Below are 21,441 nucleotides of genomic sequence, written 5' to 3' on the forward strand. Positions count from 1 at the left end.
TATATATATTTTTCAATTTATGAAGACCAGGATTTCAATTCTGGCTACAAAAGTGGATAATTAACATTACTTGTTGATAATCCTTAGGCTATTGTCTTTGTTAAATACGTAGCTATATCTTTATACTCCTGGGATAGTATGATAAAATACTAAAAGGGCCAAATGAAGACATAACACAGCAAATGGACTCTTGCCAAATATGTGATCTGACAAATCGTCAAAAACTTTTCCATGTGTGCCTGTCAATAAATTGTGCAGAGAACTTCTAGTTATTACAGCCCCTCTCTCACAGGATAAATCATCACCCTGAATCTTAAGTCTAAACTCAGGCCAAAAGGGGAGTTGTTTAGACTACGTTTAACTTTGCCAAAGGGACAGGTAGAGGTTTAGAAGTATGCCTTTTTTCCTTCTTCCTTGTCTTCATCATTATTACTAAGTAATTATGCTGAGTTAAAATTGCTGTGACTCAAGTTTTTTATCTATGAACTATGGATAATTAAACTTGCTATTAGAAAGTTTTAGGGAAAGGAAGTAGAGAAGGAAGAAAAGAATTGAAGAAGGAAGAAGGAAGGAAAAGAGGAAGGAAGGAAAAGAGGAAGGAAAACCACCAGCCTTATGTCTTGAGCGCATCTTTGTAGTGAGGTCAAAGCTTCTTATTTGCTATTCTAATCTCTATCCTGGCCTGTCCCACTTCCAAGCACCACACCCATTAGTCTGTGGGCTTCTTAACAGATATATCTGTACCTACAGCTCTCCTAAGCAATCATTATGTGTTAGCTGAAATGACCATGGGGTGACCACCATCCTGCCACATAAAATCTCTTTAAACAGTGTACCCAGAGCCTCCCATTGATAAAAACTGTGGGAAACCCTTCAGGCTCCTCTGATAGCCCTAAGTTTTACACCACTATTAGTATAAGGATGCAATATGTTTTTCTTAATATCCCGGCTTGCCTCAGTCACTACCTACAAGTCTACCACTCTCTATCTACTGTCTCTAGAATACACATCTCCTTCCCAATCCATTCACGGGCTCACTCAACCTTTTACTCCATTCCTCCAAAAGTTGTTCCTGGTGCTGTGAGAAAGTTTGAACTTGGGATCAGCAAACTCTTCTTTATTTTCAAAGAACATTCTTCTCACTCGTTTACCTCACCTGGAACCTAGCCATCTTCTAAAGATGCCACTCTTTTTAAAGTCTCTTTAAGCCACACTCTCAACCCTTAAGGTGTCTTTCATGTTTCCATGCTGCTCTCATGCCCTATATAATATCCTTTAATAAAACCCCTACCCCTCCGAGGCTGACACCATCTGGCTGACTACCTACTTCACGAGTCTTATTGACATAATCGGCAAGGCTCTTCACTCCCTGAAGGCCAAAGAAACTGGATCACTGTTCTCTTCTTCATCCTCACTCTTTCGTGATTTTCTTAAGGTGGATAACTCATTCAAAACCTTGACTGCTGTGAAAATAAACAAGGACTATGCAAAGAACTGGCAGTTGTTATTTATCTGAACTTGCTATGGCAAGAGAGTCAGCCACTATCGCTTCAACTTGGTAGAGATGCAAAGGCACACAGAAAAGCAGGAAAGCTTAAAGAGGCTTTAAGAGTGTGGAAAAAGGGGAAAGCTTCAGGTTAATGCTTTGATTAATGCTGTTGGTGTGGGGAAGCTGGACACAGGCAAACTAGAAGTGGGGCATCCTATGTGATTGGTTATGGATACATATTTTGCTTTCTCTGATTGGTTCTAAGTTGGAAATTGAGGCAAAAATTGGGGGATTATCGGGGAAAACAGGGAAGCTGACAGTTATTAATCAAGTTCTGGCTGTTTGAGGCCTGTGGTTTCAGGGGTTATTATTTGGTCTTCTAGGACTGGTTACTGCTGCTTGTTGGTCAGAGTTCTATTTTGGTATCTGGTCTAGACATTGTCAGTTTATATATTAACTTTCATTGTTCATCTCATCTTCAAGTCCTCTCTAGAAGAATACCAGACAGAGAGAATGCGTTCAGTAAATGTTAACCATTGTTATTAGTATTTCCTATCAGATATGCTTTTCCCCCCACTGTACCTTACTATTCACTGTCACAGTGACAGCATTGAGATTGTCATGATGACTGACCTTAAAAATCATGAACTTAAGTACCCTACTTTCAAGGAATAATTCAGGTCTTTCTAACTCAGTTGTTCAAGAGTCCCTTCCTGTGGCAATAAACTCATTGCCATGTGCATTTTTCTTTCTCTATGTTGTTTTTTTTTTTTTTTTTTTTTGAGACGGAGTCTTGCTCTATGGCCCAGACTGGAGTGCAGTGGCGCAATCTCAGCTGACTGCAAACTCCGCCTCCAGTGTTCACGCCATTCTCCTGACTCAGCCTCCTGAGTAGCAGGGACTATGGGCGCCTGCCACCGCACCCTGCTGATTTTTTGTATTTTTAGTAGAGACGGGGTTTCACCGTGTTAACCAGGATGGTCTTGATCTCCTGACCTCGTGATTCGCCCACCTCAGCCTCCCAAGGTGCTGGGATTACAGGCGTGAGCCACCGCGCCCGGCCTCCACGTGCATTTTTCTAACATGCATGAGTGCCTTCCCTTCATTTCCCTTCTTATGCAGCTGAAATGAGCTATGCTTTCTTATCATCAGTTCTTTCTATATACCTTTAATACCTGTGAGTCTTTGTCCTTCGCATAGCCTGGCAAGAACCCAACCTTGAATAAAGTCAGCCATTCTATTTGTCCATTCCATCTTACTGGGTATAGCCAAAGCAAGTACACATGCATTCTCCGCAACAGAGGCCGACTGAATTTTTTGTGAAGATGATTAAGATTAGGTTTCAGGCTCTTCACTTACATGGGCCCCTTCCAAGGCTCCAAAACGAATCTCAGCTATGTGTTTGCATAGATCTGTGCTTTTGTAAAATTTTCAAAATTGACATATTTTAACCAAAATTAGGAAAATTCTCTCTTTCCACTCTAAATATTCCTTCATCATAAGTGGTGGGGGTTGAGCGACAGTGGACTAACTACAGCATTTTTGAAATCTAGCTAAGGGGAAATTGAGTTGGACATGCATTTGATTTGGGCTTAGTAGGGTGTGATTTGTGTGGTTCCTAATCACTTCTATTTAAAATTATTAGTAGACATATATGTCAACTTACCCAGTGCTGCAACACACAGAAGCCAGATGCTAGGTCACACTGTGTTATGAACATATCCTAAAGCATGAGGAGAAAGTGAAAGGTATAAGAGATGTAGGATTGGGGTAACAGTCCAATAAAAGCTAATCTGTGAACATTTATTCAAGTATTACAGCTTGTACATGAGAAAACCTTTCTAAGAGACTTCCCACATTTGACAAAAATTCTAAACATTTACACATACCAATAATGAGTTGTGAAGTTGAAAGAAATTCTTCTAAACTAACAATGAAATTATGGAAAACAATGTCAATCATCCAAGCTATAGAAAAAACTAAATTATCTTTCTATCTTCTCTATAAAAAGTATTACAACATTGTTGTTATATGAAGAAACAACAACAGTTAAACAATAAAATATAGGAAAAATGATACAGAGGTGAGCTGGGTAGTATACATAGTGCCTTTTCTTAGATTTTATCATGTTTGTGGTACTTACGAGGTTTTTAAAACATAATTGTGTTGTGATTTTTTTTCTCATTTTAAATAATTCATTCCCACTCCAAATGTTAAATTCATAACTTTGTACCTACTTTTATAGAATCGTTCCCTCCATTGTATAAGCACTAAAATAACAGAAAGACTAAGTATGCACCTCTTTCACAATGACTGTTTTATACCATCTTCTCAATCCACAAACATTTGACCCAACTTTCCTGCCCCTCATCTTAGCCCCCAATACTCACCCTCATACTTGACTTTCTGTCAATAACCATGCTTGCCTCACACCTCCCAGCAGATAGAGTGCTTTCAATCTCCCACACACCTCCACATGCACTTAACACTCTCTGCCCTCCTTCCTGCTCCACGGGAGATGAAGTCTTTCAACCTATCCAATCCCATCTTTAAGAGGTCTGTGGACCCCGTTCCTCTTTAGCCTCTCAGAGAGCTTACTGTGTCAGTCATCCACTCCCTCCAACATTAGTCTCTTTCTTTTTATGAGTTCTCTGTTATCTACAGCACCTCAGCTTGCATCTAAACACAACAGTCTGCCTTTTTGAAATGTACATTTTAAGATACTCTGAATTATAATATCTGTGCATGAGCTGTTTCTCACAGTTTCATTGTGAGTGTCAGACTGTTTTATTCCAATAACATTAAAGGTAAAAGAACCTACTTTTCAGCTCATGTAAGGCACTTCATTTGTACAGAATCCTTATTGTCAAAACTCTAAGGTAAAAATTCTTGCTGAAATAGGCTTGTATTATCAGAGATGACTAATTGTGTGGTGGGATTATTTAATTTGTGGGGTTTTTTGGGATCTGTTTTAACTTTCTTTATAAAAGGAAAATTTTCTGCTTATCCACAATAATGTATCTGATGTACAAATCATTTTTCCCCTCAGTGGGTAAAGCTACTTGTATACAGCTTCATCTCTGTAAAGAGCTTGGGGCAGTCACATCCCAATCATCATTCTCATATTACTATCAAAGAAACCTCAGCTCTGACTTCTGAGAAACATTGGGCTAGAAAAAGTATATCTGTCACAAAACTACCTAGCCTTAAAATATAACTAATTGGTTGTTTATTACAGATTTTTTTTGTACAGTTTTTTTCCTAGGGTAGAAAAAATTGTGAAGGGAGAAAGGTATGTTGTATGTTTTGTCAAGAAGATCTGAACTGAAGTAATTTAAATATTCTTTATTCTTATCTCGAATCAAAATGAGTACATTTTTCATTTTTGGGGAGTGTAGAAAGGAAACAATGATGAGAATATTTTATAATAACTAATATTTGATGAAACTCTTTATTTAAAAAAGAAGATACTAATTATTAACTTTGTGAATGTTATAGGGGTAAATCTCCAACCAGATATGAGAAATCAAAATCCATGTGGTTCTTTCATAGCAAGGTGTTCATACACAGAGGTTTAAAACATAAAAATAGGAGAAAATAGGAATAAAAACAATGCATGTAATTGGCACTGCACTAGTTCCTTTGCAATCAGGAAGGTAATTGGCTAAGTTTAAACAAGCAAATAACTAACACATAGTTGAGAAGCCTGGCATTTGATCTCTAGTTTTAGCACAGTGCTTAATAATAACAATATGGCAACTAGCTCCTTATTATTGAAGAGAGAGGAGCCATAGTAACAAAATCTTACTGCATGCACAAGGAATCCAAATCAATGTTTATTCAATTCCTTACCACAATCTAGGGTTTGTAATTAAAATCATACAAAATTCCAATGGGTCATAAAGATTTGTGACTTTTCATTCTTTATCATCTTATTCCTGAGTTTCCTCATGGGCCAGGCCTGAGCTATACTCTCCAGGGTGTGCAAAGTCTCTGCATTACACACTTTCAACAGAGATTGTGCTCTCTCAAGCTCCAACCCAGCATGAGTCAAACCCTTCTCTCCTTCTGTCTCTTTCTCTCCCTCTCAAGCTCCTGCCTTCTATCTAGGTAGTTTGTCATATTCTTTTTCATCAAGTGTCATGACTGAATAGTGGAATGGGGAACTTTGGATCCTTAGGGCAGAAATGGCTTAGGTGACCAGCCTTTATGATGGATTGGTTTCTGGGTGGAATATGTAAAAATAAATAAATAAAGAAAGAATCATATCACTGGGCCTCTTTGAAGGTATGCATCCTACTAGTATAGCTCCTGTACCTTATTACTCCAAAAAATGTTAATTACATTTTAAAAGGCCATTTTTTTTTTTTATTATTTTGGCCTTGGAAATTACCTGTCATAAGGAACGGAGGTATGAAAGAAAAACTTATGTTCCTCCATGTGTATTTGTTTAATGAATAGATGAATTGTTCCAAAAATGTTTTATTACAACAGAACCTGTTGTGGACAAATCAACTATGTGATACAATAGCAGAAGAAAATTTATAAAAGTATAGTCAACCATAATTTCAATCTTATGGATACATGTGAGAAAGATGCATTACAATATTGCCTAACATATATTAGGAATCAATTTAGAGGATGATACAATAAATTTTTGTGATATACTCAATTATTATTGTTATGCTGAGTTGACTTAAAATATATTTGCACTATAGAGTAAGAGTTATTATTAGACACTTGACAAACACACATACAGTGATTTGAAGAATAGGAATTTCAAAAAGGACATTACATATCAATCAGCTAATTTATATATTAAAACCATCTACTCTGCTTGCGGTAGAATGTTGACCCTTGTGGTGATTTAGAGATAAGATACTGTCCCTGGCCTGGAGAGATAACCCTTAAGAACACTGATGCCTACTAATGTCATGTGATTTATCAAATTACATATAGTTAGATGGTAGCAGAGAATGATTGAGAATCATCAACAAAGGATGTGATTGTTTTAGTTTAATTATTTATAATTCCAACAGAACTGTACATCTCTAGAGGTCACTTTAAGACATTATATCTCCTAGATGAGAAGCAGGAAGAAGAAAGCTGGAGATTTATAAAATTGGATGGAATGTGAGTGATTAATCAATGACATCAGCATGGCTGAAAAAAATGTGCAAAAAGGAGAGTGAGCTACCAAGTTTAGCAAAGGGGAACCACTGTGATTCGAAGATCTTCCATGAGGAAATGTTACCTAACTATCTTACTTGGAAAAGATATAACTGTAATAGAGACTGGTGCATCAGGATCTCAAAACAAAATTTGTAGGGCCATTAAGACCATGCAATTTATTCCCTTCATACTGGATCCATGCTTCTGAAGACAACTCTTGATTAACATTAGAGTTATCCTATGATATAATCACAGGGGAAAAAAACCACAATGTGAAAGTGACTATTCCTTTAAATTTGATAATTAAATTTTTATGTAATCATTTAGCATTCAATGTAACGAATCCAATTTCATTAAGAGACATAGAACAGGTCAAAATTTCTGTTTTATTTTGTGTCAATTTTAAAGAAATTTGTCTACTTTATCTAAATTGTTGAATGTGTTGGCAAAGGTTTGTTTGTAATAGTTTCTCATTTTTTCTTCTGCAGAGTCTGTAATGATACTCTTTCTTTCATTCTTGAAATTGGTGATTTGTATTCTTTTTATTTTGATCAGTCTAGGAAGGGTTAGTCAATTTTGTTGCTGCTTCCTGAGAACCGCTTCCTCTGTTGTTTTATGTTGTTTTGTTGTTGTTTCTTTTCTAATTCATTGATTTCTGCTATCATACTGATGATTTCCTTTCTTCCACTTTGTTGTGCTCTTTTTCTAAATTCCTTAAAATTCTTTTTGACATGCAGGTCTTTTATTTTTTCTAGCTTTTGTGAGACATAATTGACAAATACAATTTTAAATATTTAGGATATACTATAGATATACTATATAATGTGATGTTTTGATACGCATATACATTGTGAAAGCTAATTAATATATCCATTACCTCATAATTACCTTTTTGCTTGTGTGTGTGTGTGTGTGTGTGTGTGTGGTGAGAATATTTAAGATCTACCTTCTTAGCAAATTTTAGTTATACCATACAGTATTATTAACTACAATCACCATGCTGTCCATTATATCTTTTTTCAAAATTCTTGAGGTAGTACCATAGGGCATTGCTTTTAGATAATTCTTCTTTGCTTCTATAAGCATTTAGCACTATAAATTTTCCCATAAAAGCACTGTTTTAACTTTGTTCCAAAAATTTTAATATAGTAGAATTGTAATTATTATTGTTTTAAATATTTTATAATTTTCCTTGTGACTTTTAATCACCCCTGATTTTGCTATTATTGTTGAAGAAAAAGTAAATCATGTGCCCTACTCTTGAACCAACACTTTGGTAGTTAAATTTATTAACACCATGGACAGGTTTAGCATAGATTTATAATTATATCATGTGGATGGAAGGATATAGGAAAGACTAGATTATATGCAAATCTAGTATTTCCTACATTAAAAATAATTTGATTTTTTGTTCCATTTTTTAGGCTACTTTTATGAACTTGCACTAAGGCAAATTTAAAAAATCTAGAAAACAATACAGAATGATTTTGTGAATATAAATTTTAAGTCAAAGAAATTCTTTGTTGGAAAACAAAATATCCCTGTGGACAACAAAATATCCCTGTGGACTCAAAACAAGAACTATTCTAGCTTCATAGAGGCGCTATTAGGAATGGTGGGAATAATGAATAACCTGTTCCTTTAAATGTTTTTATTAACCCTCACCATCCTCAACTTGGGCTCCTTAATATCAACAACTTCCCAAGTTACTACTTTCTTCTTTCCCTCTTCTTGTATTTCTTTACTTTTTATGTTTGGGGAAAAATAGAGTATGAGAAAATTACATAGTTTGACATCCAAACTCTTTCACAATCTGTTCAGATACACCTCTTCAATTTTAATATGCTCCCATAATTTCTCTGTTCCACCCATTCCCCTCCATCTACCTCTTCTCCCATTCACTAGGATGATACTACCCCTTCTCTTGTACCCTATTTCTATTATGGAGCTATGATATTGTGAGATTTTTTCTATATCTATATCTATATCTATATTTAAATCTGTATCTATATCTATATCTAGATCTATATTTACACCTAGATCTATATCTATATCTACACCTATATCTATATTTCTGGTTCCTGAGGCAGAGCTACTAAAATCAGTAGTGCTAGGAGACTCTTTTGTTCGAATATTTGATCTTTGACTCTGGTTGCTGACACAGAAGCCCTAAGACATTTGTAATTCCCCGAGTGATAGAAACATCCGATACAAGGTTCCTAAATCCCTTGGAATTTCCTGGGTGATAGGAATGTCTTTTTTTTCCTAACGAGCTGATGCCTCAACTACTGGATAGCCTCAGGATGGGAACTGGTTGCCAGGGGAACCAACCATGTGACTAGAGGGTTGGAACTTCAAGCCTCATCTCCTCACCATCCCCATCTCAGGGGAAAGGAGAGGGTCTGAAGGTTGAGTCAATCACCAACAACAAATAACTTAGTCAATCATACCTACATAATGAAGCCTCCATGAAAGCCCGAAAGGACAGGATTGGAAGAGCTTTCAGGTGGCTGAACACATGGAAGGGTCTTGAGGGTGGCACATGCAGAGAGGGCATGGAAGCTCCATGCCCCTTCCCACATGGCTTGTCCTATGCATCTCTTCCATCTGTCTGTTTGTCTGCATCCTTTATAATAAGTGAGAAAACATAAGTAAATGTTTCCCTGAGTTCTGTGAGCCTCTCTAGCAAGTTAATTGAATTCAAGGAGGGAGTCATGAGAGCCCTGATTTATAGCCAGTTGTTCAGAAGCACAGGTCACAACCTAAGATTTGCAATTGGCGTCTGAAATAGGGGCATGCTTGTAAGACTGAGCCCTTACCTTGTGGCGTCTGCACTAACTGTTTAGTATCAGAATTTGGTTAAATTATATGACACCCAGTTTGTATCCACTGGAGAATTGGTTGTTGGTGTGGAGAAATACCTACATATTTTGATGACCAGAGGTGAGGTATTTTGTGTTATGTGGAATGTGTGAGAGTAGCAAAAAACAGTTTATCTTGTTTTTCTCTCAGGGGCCCTTGATGATTATTTCATTGTCTTGACTCTTTTACTTCTTCAACTCCTTTTCTCAGTTATTATCTCCATTATTAACTTTAAATAACATATTATGTAACATATACTTTAAAAATACATTAAAGAACTATTATTTAATGTACTTATCTTTTTATATTTTACCCCAATCTTCCTTACATTCTCAGTATCTGGCACAATTAGAGGTTTAATAAATATTTTATCAGGTTATAGATGATGGCAACAGTGATGGGTTACAAATCGTCATTGAGAGATTGTAATTCACATATAGCTTGTTTTGTTTCTTTTCTTTTATAGGTACATTTAGAGAAGAACAGAAATGTACATACCGATTTCTGATGCAAGGATTCATCTGCAAACAGACTGACCAAGTGGTCCTAATTCTTGATAGCGCTGATGCCACTTGGGCAATTCAGAAGTTATATCCAGTTGTATCTGTGACTAGTGGTTTTGTTGACATCTTTAGTAGTGTAAATGCCAATATTCCCTGCTCTACCTCTGGGTTGGTGTCTACTTTCTATTCTATCTTACCCACCAGGCAAATCACCAAGGTCTGCTTCATGGATCAAACTCCTCAAGTTTTGCGTTTTTTTCTTTTGGGGAACAAAAGTACCTCCAAGCTTCTCTTGGCTGTATTCTACCATGAGCTCCAGAACCCCCACGTCTTCTTAGGGGAAAGTTTTATTCCACCCACTCTGGTTCAGTCGGCTTCCTTATTGCTGAATGAATCTATTGGTGCCAACTATTTCAACGTCATGGATAACCTCTTGTATGTTGTGCTACAAGGAGAGGAGCCCATTGAAATACGCTCAGGTGTTTCCATTCACTTGGCCCTCACTGTGATGGTTTCAGTCTCAGAAAAAGGCTGGGAAATAGTAATACTCGAAAGACTAACTAACTTCTTACAGATTGGCCGAAACCAAATCAGGTTTATTCATGAGATACCTGGCCATGAAGAGACCTTAAAGGCCATTGCTGACAGTAGAGCAAAAAGAAAGCGCAATTGCCCGACTGTGACTTGCGCTAGTCATTATAGAAGAGTTGGTCAACGTAGGCCTCTCATGATGGAAATGAACTCATATAGGTCTTCACCCCCAACAACTGTGGAAACTATCTCAAAAGTGATTGTCATTGAAATTGGTGATTTGCCAACAGTAAGGAGTACTGGAATGATTTCATCCTTATCAAGTAACAAATTACAGAATTTGGCTCATCAAGTCATCACTGCTCAACAGACTGGGGTACTAGAGAATATTCTGAATATGACTATTGGGGCCTTACTAGTTACTCAGTCAAAGGGAGTCATTGGCTATGGGTAAGTACTAATTATACTCACATCCAAATGAGGGCGAGGGCTGATTTTTTAGGTCCATATTGACATATGTTGCAAATGTCAATGTACTTACACTGAATCATATAACTCGTCTGCTTTTTAGGAATAAAAATTCAAAGCGTCATTTAAAAACTTAAATTCTTAGTTTTTAGATTGTGTATTAAATTCATATTTTTCATGATTATTCTATTTCCAAGGTGGTAGAAAACATTATATTTTGATTCCTTAAAGTGAAAAGCATGTGGGAAGAGATTTTTTTGAAGCAACTTGTTTTTGGTTCATTTGATCATTTATTTATTTATTTAATGAATTTAAGCAATGGGCTAGATTCTAGGGTTGGTAAAGTGAAATAGATATTATTCTGTTGCTACTGCTATATCATTTTATTCGTGATAGTGCTAATAAGCTATTAGTATTTAATGGATAGTGATTACTTCTATACAACCATCAACCATCTCCAATGGATGTGAAATTCGGTAGAACTTAAATAAAAAGCAAAACTAAAAAGAAAACCACGTCCTCACACTTGGAGAAATATTCAGCTAATACATTGATTGTCTTTTTGTACACAGACCAACATATCCAAGTGAAAGTTTAGCTAGTGTTTTTGTGTCTATAATTGAGATAGATGTTCTTCTTTCCTGCTATACATTGATATATAGAGAAGATGAGAAAAAATACATGCAAATTTTTCTGGATCTGGTTGATTTTGAGGCCTTTGGGAATTGTTAACTTAAAAGGTACTCATAGCTTATTATTATCACAACTTACTCAATTTTGGATATTTTTGTCAACTACCAAACCTTCACCATGTTAGCAACATTATTATAATATTATGTATGGTGGTATGAGGATTAGAATGCTTAAAGAAATGATGCTGATGCATGTTAGTTTACATTTAAGTATTTTTCCATTAGCCCAATTTTATTTAGGTCCCAATGAGTTCCTGTAAGTATATTATAAGTATACATACATGAATAATTTTTGTCTAGAGAGAAAGAGAGTCAGTTTATTGCTTAATTTTATTTAGATTTTACAGTACTGAGCTTTCTAAAAGGTTGTAATTCCAAAATGACTGATTTTTTATTATATATAAAAGAAGACTCAGTGAATAATGTGCTTTTAACTAGAAACAGAGAAAAGTCAATGAGTAGAAGCAATAGAGCTACGTCAGAGGAAAACCAGCAGAGAGTGGATCCAGAACAAATTTAGGTATATACACACATATATGTGGGGCATGCCATTCTATCATGAAGTGAAATAGCTTCAGAGAAAAGATTGCTTTTATTTATCACCCACCATTTGTCATAGCCATCATGTTTTTTTACTTTTGACTCAGTTTTTTCTGATTTAATAAGAAAGAGTTGAAAGTGTAAAACATAGAATTGATTTTGTGTTGCAATGTGTTCTATCCCCCTATCTCTCTCTTTTTCTTTAGTATTTTAAAAGATATTTTCTAGACATAAGGCAAAGATTAAATCTTCTGAAGATAAGGAAGGGCTGCTTCTTAAGGATATCTGAACAAACCTCTCCTGAGTGAGAAATGCCATATCCTATGGCATTCAATGAGAATTAGCAGGTTTCTCATGTTTCCCAGTGTTGCACAGTATGATAAAAAACAAAACAAAACCATAAAACCTGACACAGGCCCCAGAGCCAGCCTTGTTTCTTTCAGCTTTATCACAGTCAGCTGGGTTTTCCACTGAACTCACTGGAGAGCTATTGATGAGCCAATGAACTGACCTTAAGCCAGCAGAAATGAGTCTAGGAATGCAGTGCTTTCGTGGAAAAGTACCAAGGATGTTCTCCAGTGGTTTGCTCTTGTTAATTTAATTGGGTTATATGCATTTCAACAAATTCAGCCATACTGGACACATTTTTCTAAGAGAGTACTAGCTACTTTCAAAAGCTACCAACTTTGGGCCAGGTGTGATGGCTCACACCTGTAATCTCAGCACTGTGGGAGGTGGAGGTGGGTGAATAGCTCGAGTCCAGGAGTTTGAGACCCACCTGGGCAACATGGTGAAACCCCATCTCTACAAAAACACAAAAATTAGCTGGACGTGATGGTACATGCCTGTAGTCTCAGCTACTTGGAAGGCTGAGGTGGGAGGATTGTTTGAGCCTGGGAGAGGGAGGTTGCAATGAGCTGAGATTGTGCCACTACACACCAGCCTGGGTGACAGAGCCAGATCTTGAAAAAAAAAAAAAAAAAAAAAAAAAGGAAGAAAGAAAGAAAGAAAAATGCTACTAACTCTGTTTTGTGGGAAGAGATGGAGTAGATGTCTACTTTCAAAGTAAATAATACACAGCGAACTGGCCTCTTCCGGTCTTTATCCTCCTCTAGAGGCATCTGGATTCAAGCTTCCTCTGCTTAGCTAAGTTTCCATCACCATGTTTTCCAACTTCTAAAACTTTGTTGACCTCTGTTGTCATTTGTTGTCTTCTTGCATATGCCATGGCGGTTTGCTGCACCTATCAGCCCGCCATCTAGGTTTTAAGCCCCACATGCATTAGGTGTTTGTCCTAATGCTCTCCCTTCCCCTGCTCCCCACCCCACAACAGGTTCCGGTGTCTGATGTTCCCCTCCCTGTGTCCATGTATTGTCATTATTCACCTCCCACTTATGAGTGAGAACATGTGGTGTTTGGTTTTCTGTTTCTATGTTAGGTCGCTGAGAATGATGGCTTCCAGCTTTGTCCATGTCCCTGCAAAGGACAAGAATCATCCTTTTTTACGGCTGCATAGTATTCCATGGTGTATATGTGCCACATTTTCTTTATCCAGTCTGTCATTGGTGGGCATTTGGGTTGGTTCCAAGTCTTTGCTATTGTGAATAGTGCTGCAGTAAGCATATGTGTGCATAGGCCTTTACAGTAGAATGCTTTATAATCCTTTGGATATATACCCAGTAGTAGGGTTGCTGAGTCAAATGGTATTTCTTATTCTAGATCCTTGAGGAATCACCACTCTGTCTTCCACAGTGTTTGAACTAATTTATACTCCCACCAACAGTGTAAAAGTATTCCTATTTCTCCAGAGGCTCACCAGTATCTGTTGTTTCTTGACTTTTTAATAATTGCTGTTCTGACTGGCATGAGGTGGGATCTCATTTTGGTTTTGCAAGGACCTCAATTCTGTAGTCATAGGAAATGCATTCTTCCAACAACCTGTTTGGAAGTGAACTCTTCAGTAAACCCAGCCAAGCCTCTCTGGACTCCTGGCCCACTCCCTGGAGATAACACATTGGTGTTACTGTAAGCCGCTGACTGTGGTAATTTGTTATATAGCAATAGAAACTAATATGCCATGTCACATAAAGCTCTTTGTTCATGACATTGCCGTGAACTTTGGGCTATTAAAACAGTTACCATGAGGGTGAGCATGACACTGTGGGAGTGTTTATCTGTGTATGCACAACGTGTATATACTTATCACATTAGTAGCTTTTTAAGTTCCCTCATTCTGCATAAGGAGCACCCTATCAGGTTACTTTGGAATAGAGAAGAAAACCAGGAGAGCCAATAAATTATACAAGTCTTTTGGCATTCAGTCACCTTTAACATTTTCTCTTCTGCATCTTCTCCTCTTTATGCATCCTGGGCACCTGCTTTCTAGAAGACAGCCGTTTGGAGCATGAAATAGTAGAATCTTTCTATCAGCAAGGAAGTATGTTCTTTTCAAGACCGGCAGAATGTTCATCCTAGAAGAGATTCCTGTACTGCTGGCTTGTCTCTGTTCTTCCCCATGACAAAAACCACAACTTTGCCATTAAAGAGTGTTTTTACATCATTCCTTCTTTTCACTGCAGTACAAATACGCTACTTTGTTTAATTGGGTCAATGGCAAAATTATTGCAATCTTACTTCATATGTGTGGCTTTGTGGGAAAGTGAGATGTTCTACGTAAGCAAGCTTTCTATACAATTAAAAATTGTTCCATTAATACAAAGCATTTTTAAGTCTTCAACTCTTAAACATTAAAAAAAGACAAAGATTCCATAATATTCAGACTTATTAATGGGAAATAATGTAGACCATTCACATTTGTTATGACGATTCATGGTCATCATTAAATCTATCATTTACTTCACAATCCTGTTTTTGCAGTGATGCCCTTGGGTACGATTTTTCTTATACTGAATGGCACCAGACCACTAAATCTTTAATTCTTGTCCTGCAGTTTGTATTTTTTTCTGCTATTTTATTGTGAACAGCATGTTAATTGTAATCTATTGTTGCTGTTGACACATCCACATCCAGAAAAGTTCTAATTCCAAAATCAGATGACACGACCTTAAAATCAATTAATTTAAGAATTATTTGTACACATGGTGAACTCGCAGGTAAATATAATAGACTCTTGAAAGCTTACATTTCAATGTTTTTTATTCCCCAATGTTAACTGAACAGCTATAATGTTCAAAATATCATATGATCCCTGTAAGAATCTAGAGATTTGAAAATTAATGGATATGAAAAACAGCATTTATTCAACTATTTAATGAGAAGATGTTATACTAAATCTCATTCCATATCTATTACAAATAAATCATTAATTCTCTGTGAAGCTGCTTAACCATTAATCCAGTTTTTCATAACATTAACTTGAGTATAAAATGTTAATCTTTATAATATTTATTAGGTGGTCAAGGTTTCGACTTATGATTATATTCCCAAGTGTGCCTAAGCACATTGTAAATCACAATAAATTATCATTCAATGTATCACATATAGTGAAAGGTAGCCTGTTTTACTTTTCTACTATTCTAAAACTCCTGTGCAACCAATATCTTGAATTAAATCTCTTCCATTAGAAAGACCTTGAGTGATTTCTGTTTTCCTGGACAGACTTATGACTGCTACAGCTCCCCAGGATAAACAGGAAATTTTGGTTATTTTGCATATGATCTTTAAAAATGCAGAGTTTTCATTCTCCTAGTTAAAATAGTCACGCTAGATTTATTATTAAATATTGTTTTAAATGATTTGCCAATTAAAATACTTAGGTTTTTGTCCCCTGATTTTTGGCTTATAATTGATTTTACTTATCTTTCATTGTCCTTATGCCCTGTTAAACCCATCTAGGCTTCCTTAGCAGCTAGTCAACTCCTAAGAGATGTTTTTGTCCCCTGAATTGTTGGAAGATGTACGGTGTTTATTCTGTGTCTTTATATACTTATGATCCACTGTAAGTTACACCTAAGGTTACTGAAATCTCATTTTTAAATGAATAATTCCATGGAATCACAAGAGTTTAATCAGAAGTATCACAGAATAGAAGTAAGCACACTGCTTGAGAAGTGCCCCAGAATGTGAAGTTGAAGGCCAAGATGAGTGGTAGTTTTTCAGAGGCAATTGGTGACCTAAGAACAGAGGGAATGCATAATGGGTACTGATTTGGCAAGTGTTACTATAGCAACATGTACTGGGTGCTTACAATATGCCAGGCTCGGAACCGCTAGATCACAGTGCCAGAAAAAACTGTCAGATCATAAGACATTTCTTCCCTCTTAGGAGTTGGCTATTTGCTAAGGAAGCCTAGATAGGTTTAACAGGGAGCATTAGGACCATGAAAGGTAAGAAAATTGCATCTATCAACTCAGAAGGATAACCAGAAAAGTCATTCTTGTCATACAAAGTATATAGAAGGTTATTCTTGAGGGGGAGAGATCATGGTGTTCTATATCTTTGCAAATCTCACAGTGCCTTGAACAATGTTTGTACATAGTAGAAGGGTTAACATATATGTGTTAAATATATAGAAATATGTTGACATTATATTTATATTTTCCCTATATTAACATAATATATATATATATTAGAATTTTTTAGAATTGACTAAATAATTTACTTTTTTCTTTCAGGGTACAAAATTGTCCAAAATCATTTTACAATTCAAGTCCCCTTGTGGTACATATAGAATATTCGGCCTTATCTAGCCTATTTAAAACAAGAGAGATAAAAAATGCTCAGGATATCCTGAAGCATTCAATCAAAACATGAGGCTTTTTATAGGAACTCGGCTTAGTAGCTTTGAGCAGAAGGTTGAAGAGAGAGTATCTCTGATTTCCACCCCAACTTCACCTCACCCCACCCCACCACAGTCGGTCTTGCTGAGAGCCAGTTTTCACTAATAAAATTTATTTGCTCTCTAAGTTTTCCATGCAGGTAGAAATAATTCCATCTTTTACAAGGTAAACATTTCAGATCTGGTGAAATTGAAAAGCAAGAGTTGACATGAATAGGAGTGATCTCTTAATTGGGAAATTTCTGTATTTTCTTGACTTTTCTCCTTTAGCCTGCATTTAAGTGTTGTAGAAAAAAAATTCTTTCACATACCTAACTGGGTATTGGAAGCTGTTAAATAATGGTAAAAACTGGGATGAATGGAGGGAACTTTTCTCCCCCATTTTTTAAAGTTTGGCTGTAGGTCCTTCTGCCTGCAGGCTACAGTCACATTAGCAGTTGGAAATTGGATAACGACAGCACAATGACAAATCCAGGTTGCTTGCAATAAGTTGCTAATCCCTTTGCTTTAATATTGGAGCAGCATGTAATGATGTTTGGACATCACTCCAGTTTACTGACGACCCCACTGGGGCCAGCAATAGAACCTTACAACTGTCTAACAAGGCGTCAGGTGACTCCCGTCGTCACAGCAACGGACATTGGAATCTAATCTTCCCTCCATCCCTTCTAGCACCCAATAACGCCTAGATTATATAAGTGGCCCATCATTGCTTGGTAACTTGAATCAATTAACGTTAATTCGCACAATGCTATGATGTATTGTGATCACTTTCATTTCAGGGAAGGGGGAGAAATTGCTATAAGTCACCTAAAATGAGGTTGTCTGTGGTGCTGAGGTATTAATTGGGTGTCCATATTAAATGCAAAAGGAGCCCCATCGTGAAAGGAAAGTGGATGAGTGACTCTCTTGGCTGCTATTGACCTATCAGAAGAAGACAGTGCCCTTTTCCTTTGCTTTTATCTATTACAGTTTTCCCTATTGCGTGTCAAGTTGATGTATTATAAAAAATTCATTTGGTGACCTTTCACCCCCTTAGCAGATTAAACAATTTCACTTCGATGGCATCATTAACAGGACCCTGCATTTAATGATGATTTCTCTAAAAGGCCACGGAGATTCGATTTTAAGCTAACAGATTTATTGCACTATTATAACATATCGTAAAAAACTGTACCACCTACGGTCAGGTTTTAGGACAGAAACTGCTTAAGAGTTTATGTGGAGCTTAAAGTGGTATTACCTTGGGATATGCTGCAGCAGCAAGTCTGTGACCTCCAGTGAGATGCTGTTTACATTTAACAAGAGATGTTTGCTCACAATAAACTTTAAAGTGTGTCAGGAATGGGCCTTTTAGCGTGTGTTCAGGCAGTTGGTTTCCCTCCCTTCGTCTCTAGAAGTCAATGTACTTATGTCAGAATCTTTGATGGAGTCTTTCAGTTTCTTTAACCCAGACTGCTTGCCTGCATCCTAGCCCCCGTCAGAAAGAATTTAAGGAAAAAGATTAGGGGAGAAATAGGATCTGATAACAACGTTAGAATTTTCTAATAACCTGGAACCCACAGAAGGATAGAATTAATAGCATGGATTTTTAAAATCTAGTTTAAATTGTTCCCTTTAAAAAAGGAAAGGAGCCCTAGCCACTCAGGCTAAACAAACTAAGAAATGATGTTGGGGCTAGTGTGTGTTGAATTCCCAGGAAGTGATTCCAGCCAAAAAGCCAGGGTCTTCACTGGTAGATGACTAAAGAGCTTCTTAGGACCACATATTTGCACTCTGCCCGCATTTCCTAGGATTCCTAGGGGAGAAGAAAATTGCTTCCTACGGAAACTTCATATTTTGTGATCCCTTGTATTTGCTCTTCCACTATTTCCTCTTCCGGAACAAATCTTCGCTTTTTCCTGACATGCACCCTCCATGTTAAATAAATACTTTATCCTTTCCTCCTTGTGTGGGGAAGGGGAGGTAGTTAGGAGATAGAATAGTTGACTTATAAACATTAAATGGGAGAAAGCAAAGTAGGCTATTTTAAAAAAATAAATAAGTAAATAGACAAATAAATACCTCATGAGACCTGGCCCAGGCTATTGAGGATAACTCATCAAGGAATGCTGTATGTCAGGGTCCTATATATGATATGTGATGTCCAGGTGTCTCCACTTAGTTGCCAAACATCTGTTGCATGCCTATGATATGTAATACACAATAGACTTAGTGGGACAATAGGTGTATAATTTTATTTTAATGATGCAAGCTCTGTCATCAAAAATACCAAAACTCTGAGTGACATATGTTTTACACTGTCATGAATTATATAACTATTTTGTGTGTGTTCCATTTTGTTGCTAAGTCGTGTCAGCACTTAATATGTTCAAAGGAAGTGAGAAGCAATATAGCTCACTGGTTAACCACTCTAGATCTCGGTCAATACTTACTATTTGTAGGACCTTTGGCAAGTTATTCAAGCCTTTTTGGACCTCAGCTTCTTCATATATAAACAAGAGTACCCACCACATAGTGTCATTTTACAGATGCAATGAAATTATACATGAACACTTTATCATGGAACTTGGTATACAGTACATGCTCAGTAAATGCCAATTGTAAGTATTATTCTCCTCAGATGCTTCATGCAACTGAAGTAAATTAATTCATTAATGCTATTAATAGTTATTGAATCCATTTAGTACAAGCACACTCGGAGAATATAAATATGGTTTGTTGTGAAGATTAAATGAGCTCCTCTGTGTAAAACAGTGGTGTACTGGAGTTTGCTGTTGGGTGTCTCTTCCCAGCTCTGCTCAGTGATATTATCTTGTCATCTTGGAATTAGCTATGGTGGTAGTATTTATATCACGGAATTGGGACACACCTACAAATCAGGGCATTATTTGGGAAAGCTGATTTAATAGCTTACTGTTGAACGTGTCCATGTCCTCTCATTTTAGTCTGAGGCTTTTATTATTATTATCCATATTAGTTTGAGGCTAATTTTCACTGAGACTTTTATTTTTTGACTGATTTTAATAAATGATGATAAAAATATACACTCATAATTTGTGATTTTCCCTACCACCCAGTCCATTTCCATTATAGCTAAGAAAACATATCAAATACATACCTAATTAACCTTTGCTATAAAGCCATGTTCACTACACAGTGTATTATTTTATAGAAACACAGACAAATGCAAATATTTTCACTGGTAATAATGGATTGTGAAAAATTGCTGCCATAGGGATATGTGTAATCCCAAGGATGTATTTTGTTTGTTTTTATATCTGCCAGAAATTCAAGCACTTTTAAAACTGGGAACTTGATATATATTCGGCCCTATGCACTTTCCGTCCTAGTCCAGCCTTCAGATGGAGAAGTGGGAAATGAGCTTCCAGTGCAGCCACAATTGGTATTTTTGGATGAGCAGGTAACGTTTCACAGGAAACAATCTGTCTTTAGAGCTAAGTAGCATGTAACATTCAGTCTGTCTTTTAGAGTGTGTCATCATTGATACACATTTACAGAGTGCCCACTGTGTGCAATTTGTTGCACTTAAGAGCTTCTCACTACTTTCACATTTTCCTTCCACTTCACAGCCTGCCTTCCTTCTGTTTTCTCTGGACATTCAGAATTTGATCAAGGGTAAAAATAAAATTCTGATACTTTTCTTCCCCCAACCAAATTCTTGAAGTAGGTCTGTCACATTTTCTCTGAAATCTAGCCTTCACAAAGAAGTAGATCTACATCTGAAGAAGTTTTTCATATGCTAATGAAGGAACTTATGACATTATAGATACATTACAGTTTTATGTTTTTTTAAATAATCTCTCTTATATGTGGTTAAGTAAAACAAGAAGTTTCTGTGCTTAATTCTAATTTCAGGCTTTGTGTCCTGATTCTATTTTATCTTTTCAGTATTTACAAAATTCACAGTGAACTATGATTGTTGAATTGGCTTTCTCCTACTTACAAATGCATCCCCTGACATGTTTGCAGAGAGAAATCTGTGGCACTGAGGTCCACACTTGGAATCCTGTAAACTTTGATCTAGTCTGGCACTCACCCAGCTCTCTTCTGTTTTCTTCTCTTTACCTTTCCTTTCTTATGAACCTTCAGCACATAGTACCATTCTTTTCTATAAGCATAGTTTTCCTTTCCTCTCCTCACTGTTCTGCCCCAACTTGTCTTGCAATAATTTCCTTACTCATATATAAGTTAATTCTGATATATTCTTAACATGAGAAAGACAACATTTATTTATCACTTTCTTTCCTTTATTTCTACTGAATGTTTATAAAAGCATGTATCTGAACCATCCTCTTTTCTAACTTCACAAAATTCTCTTCTGAATCTAACTTTTTCTTTCTCCCTCCTCCTATTCCCATTTCT

The 21,441-nt window shown here is 36.6% G+C and overlaps 1 protein-coding gene across 1 annotated transcript in view; it reads left to right on the top strand.

Annotated features, from left to right (window-relative positions):
- PKHD1 (PKHD1 ciliary IPT domain containing fibrocystin/polyductin) overlaps nt 1-21,441 on the top strand; it is a 469,171-nt gene that overhangs the window by 411,740 nt on the left and 35,990 nt on the right. The window contains exons 60-61 of the mRNA XM_023212993.1: nt 9,990-11,007; nt 20,344-20,479. Coding sequence (XP_023068761.1) covers nt 9,990-11,007; nt 20,344-20,479 — 1,154 coding nt within the window. The remainder of the gene's footprint in view (nt 1-9,989; nt 11,008-20,343; nt 20,480-21,441) is intronic.

The sequence above is a fragment of the Piliocolobus tephrosceles genome, chromosome 5 (assembly GCF_002776525.5).
Source record: "Piliocolobus tephrosceles isolate RC106 chromosome 5, ASM277652v3, whole genome shotgun sequence".
NCBI lineage: Eukaryota > Metazoa > Chordata > Mammalia > Primates > Cercopithecidae > Piliocolobus > Piliocolobus tephrosceles.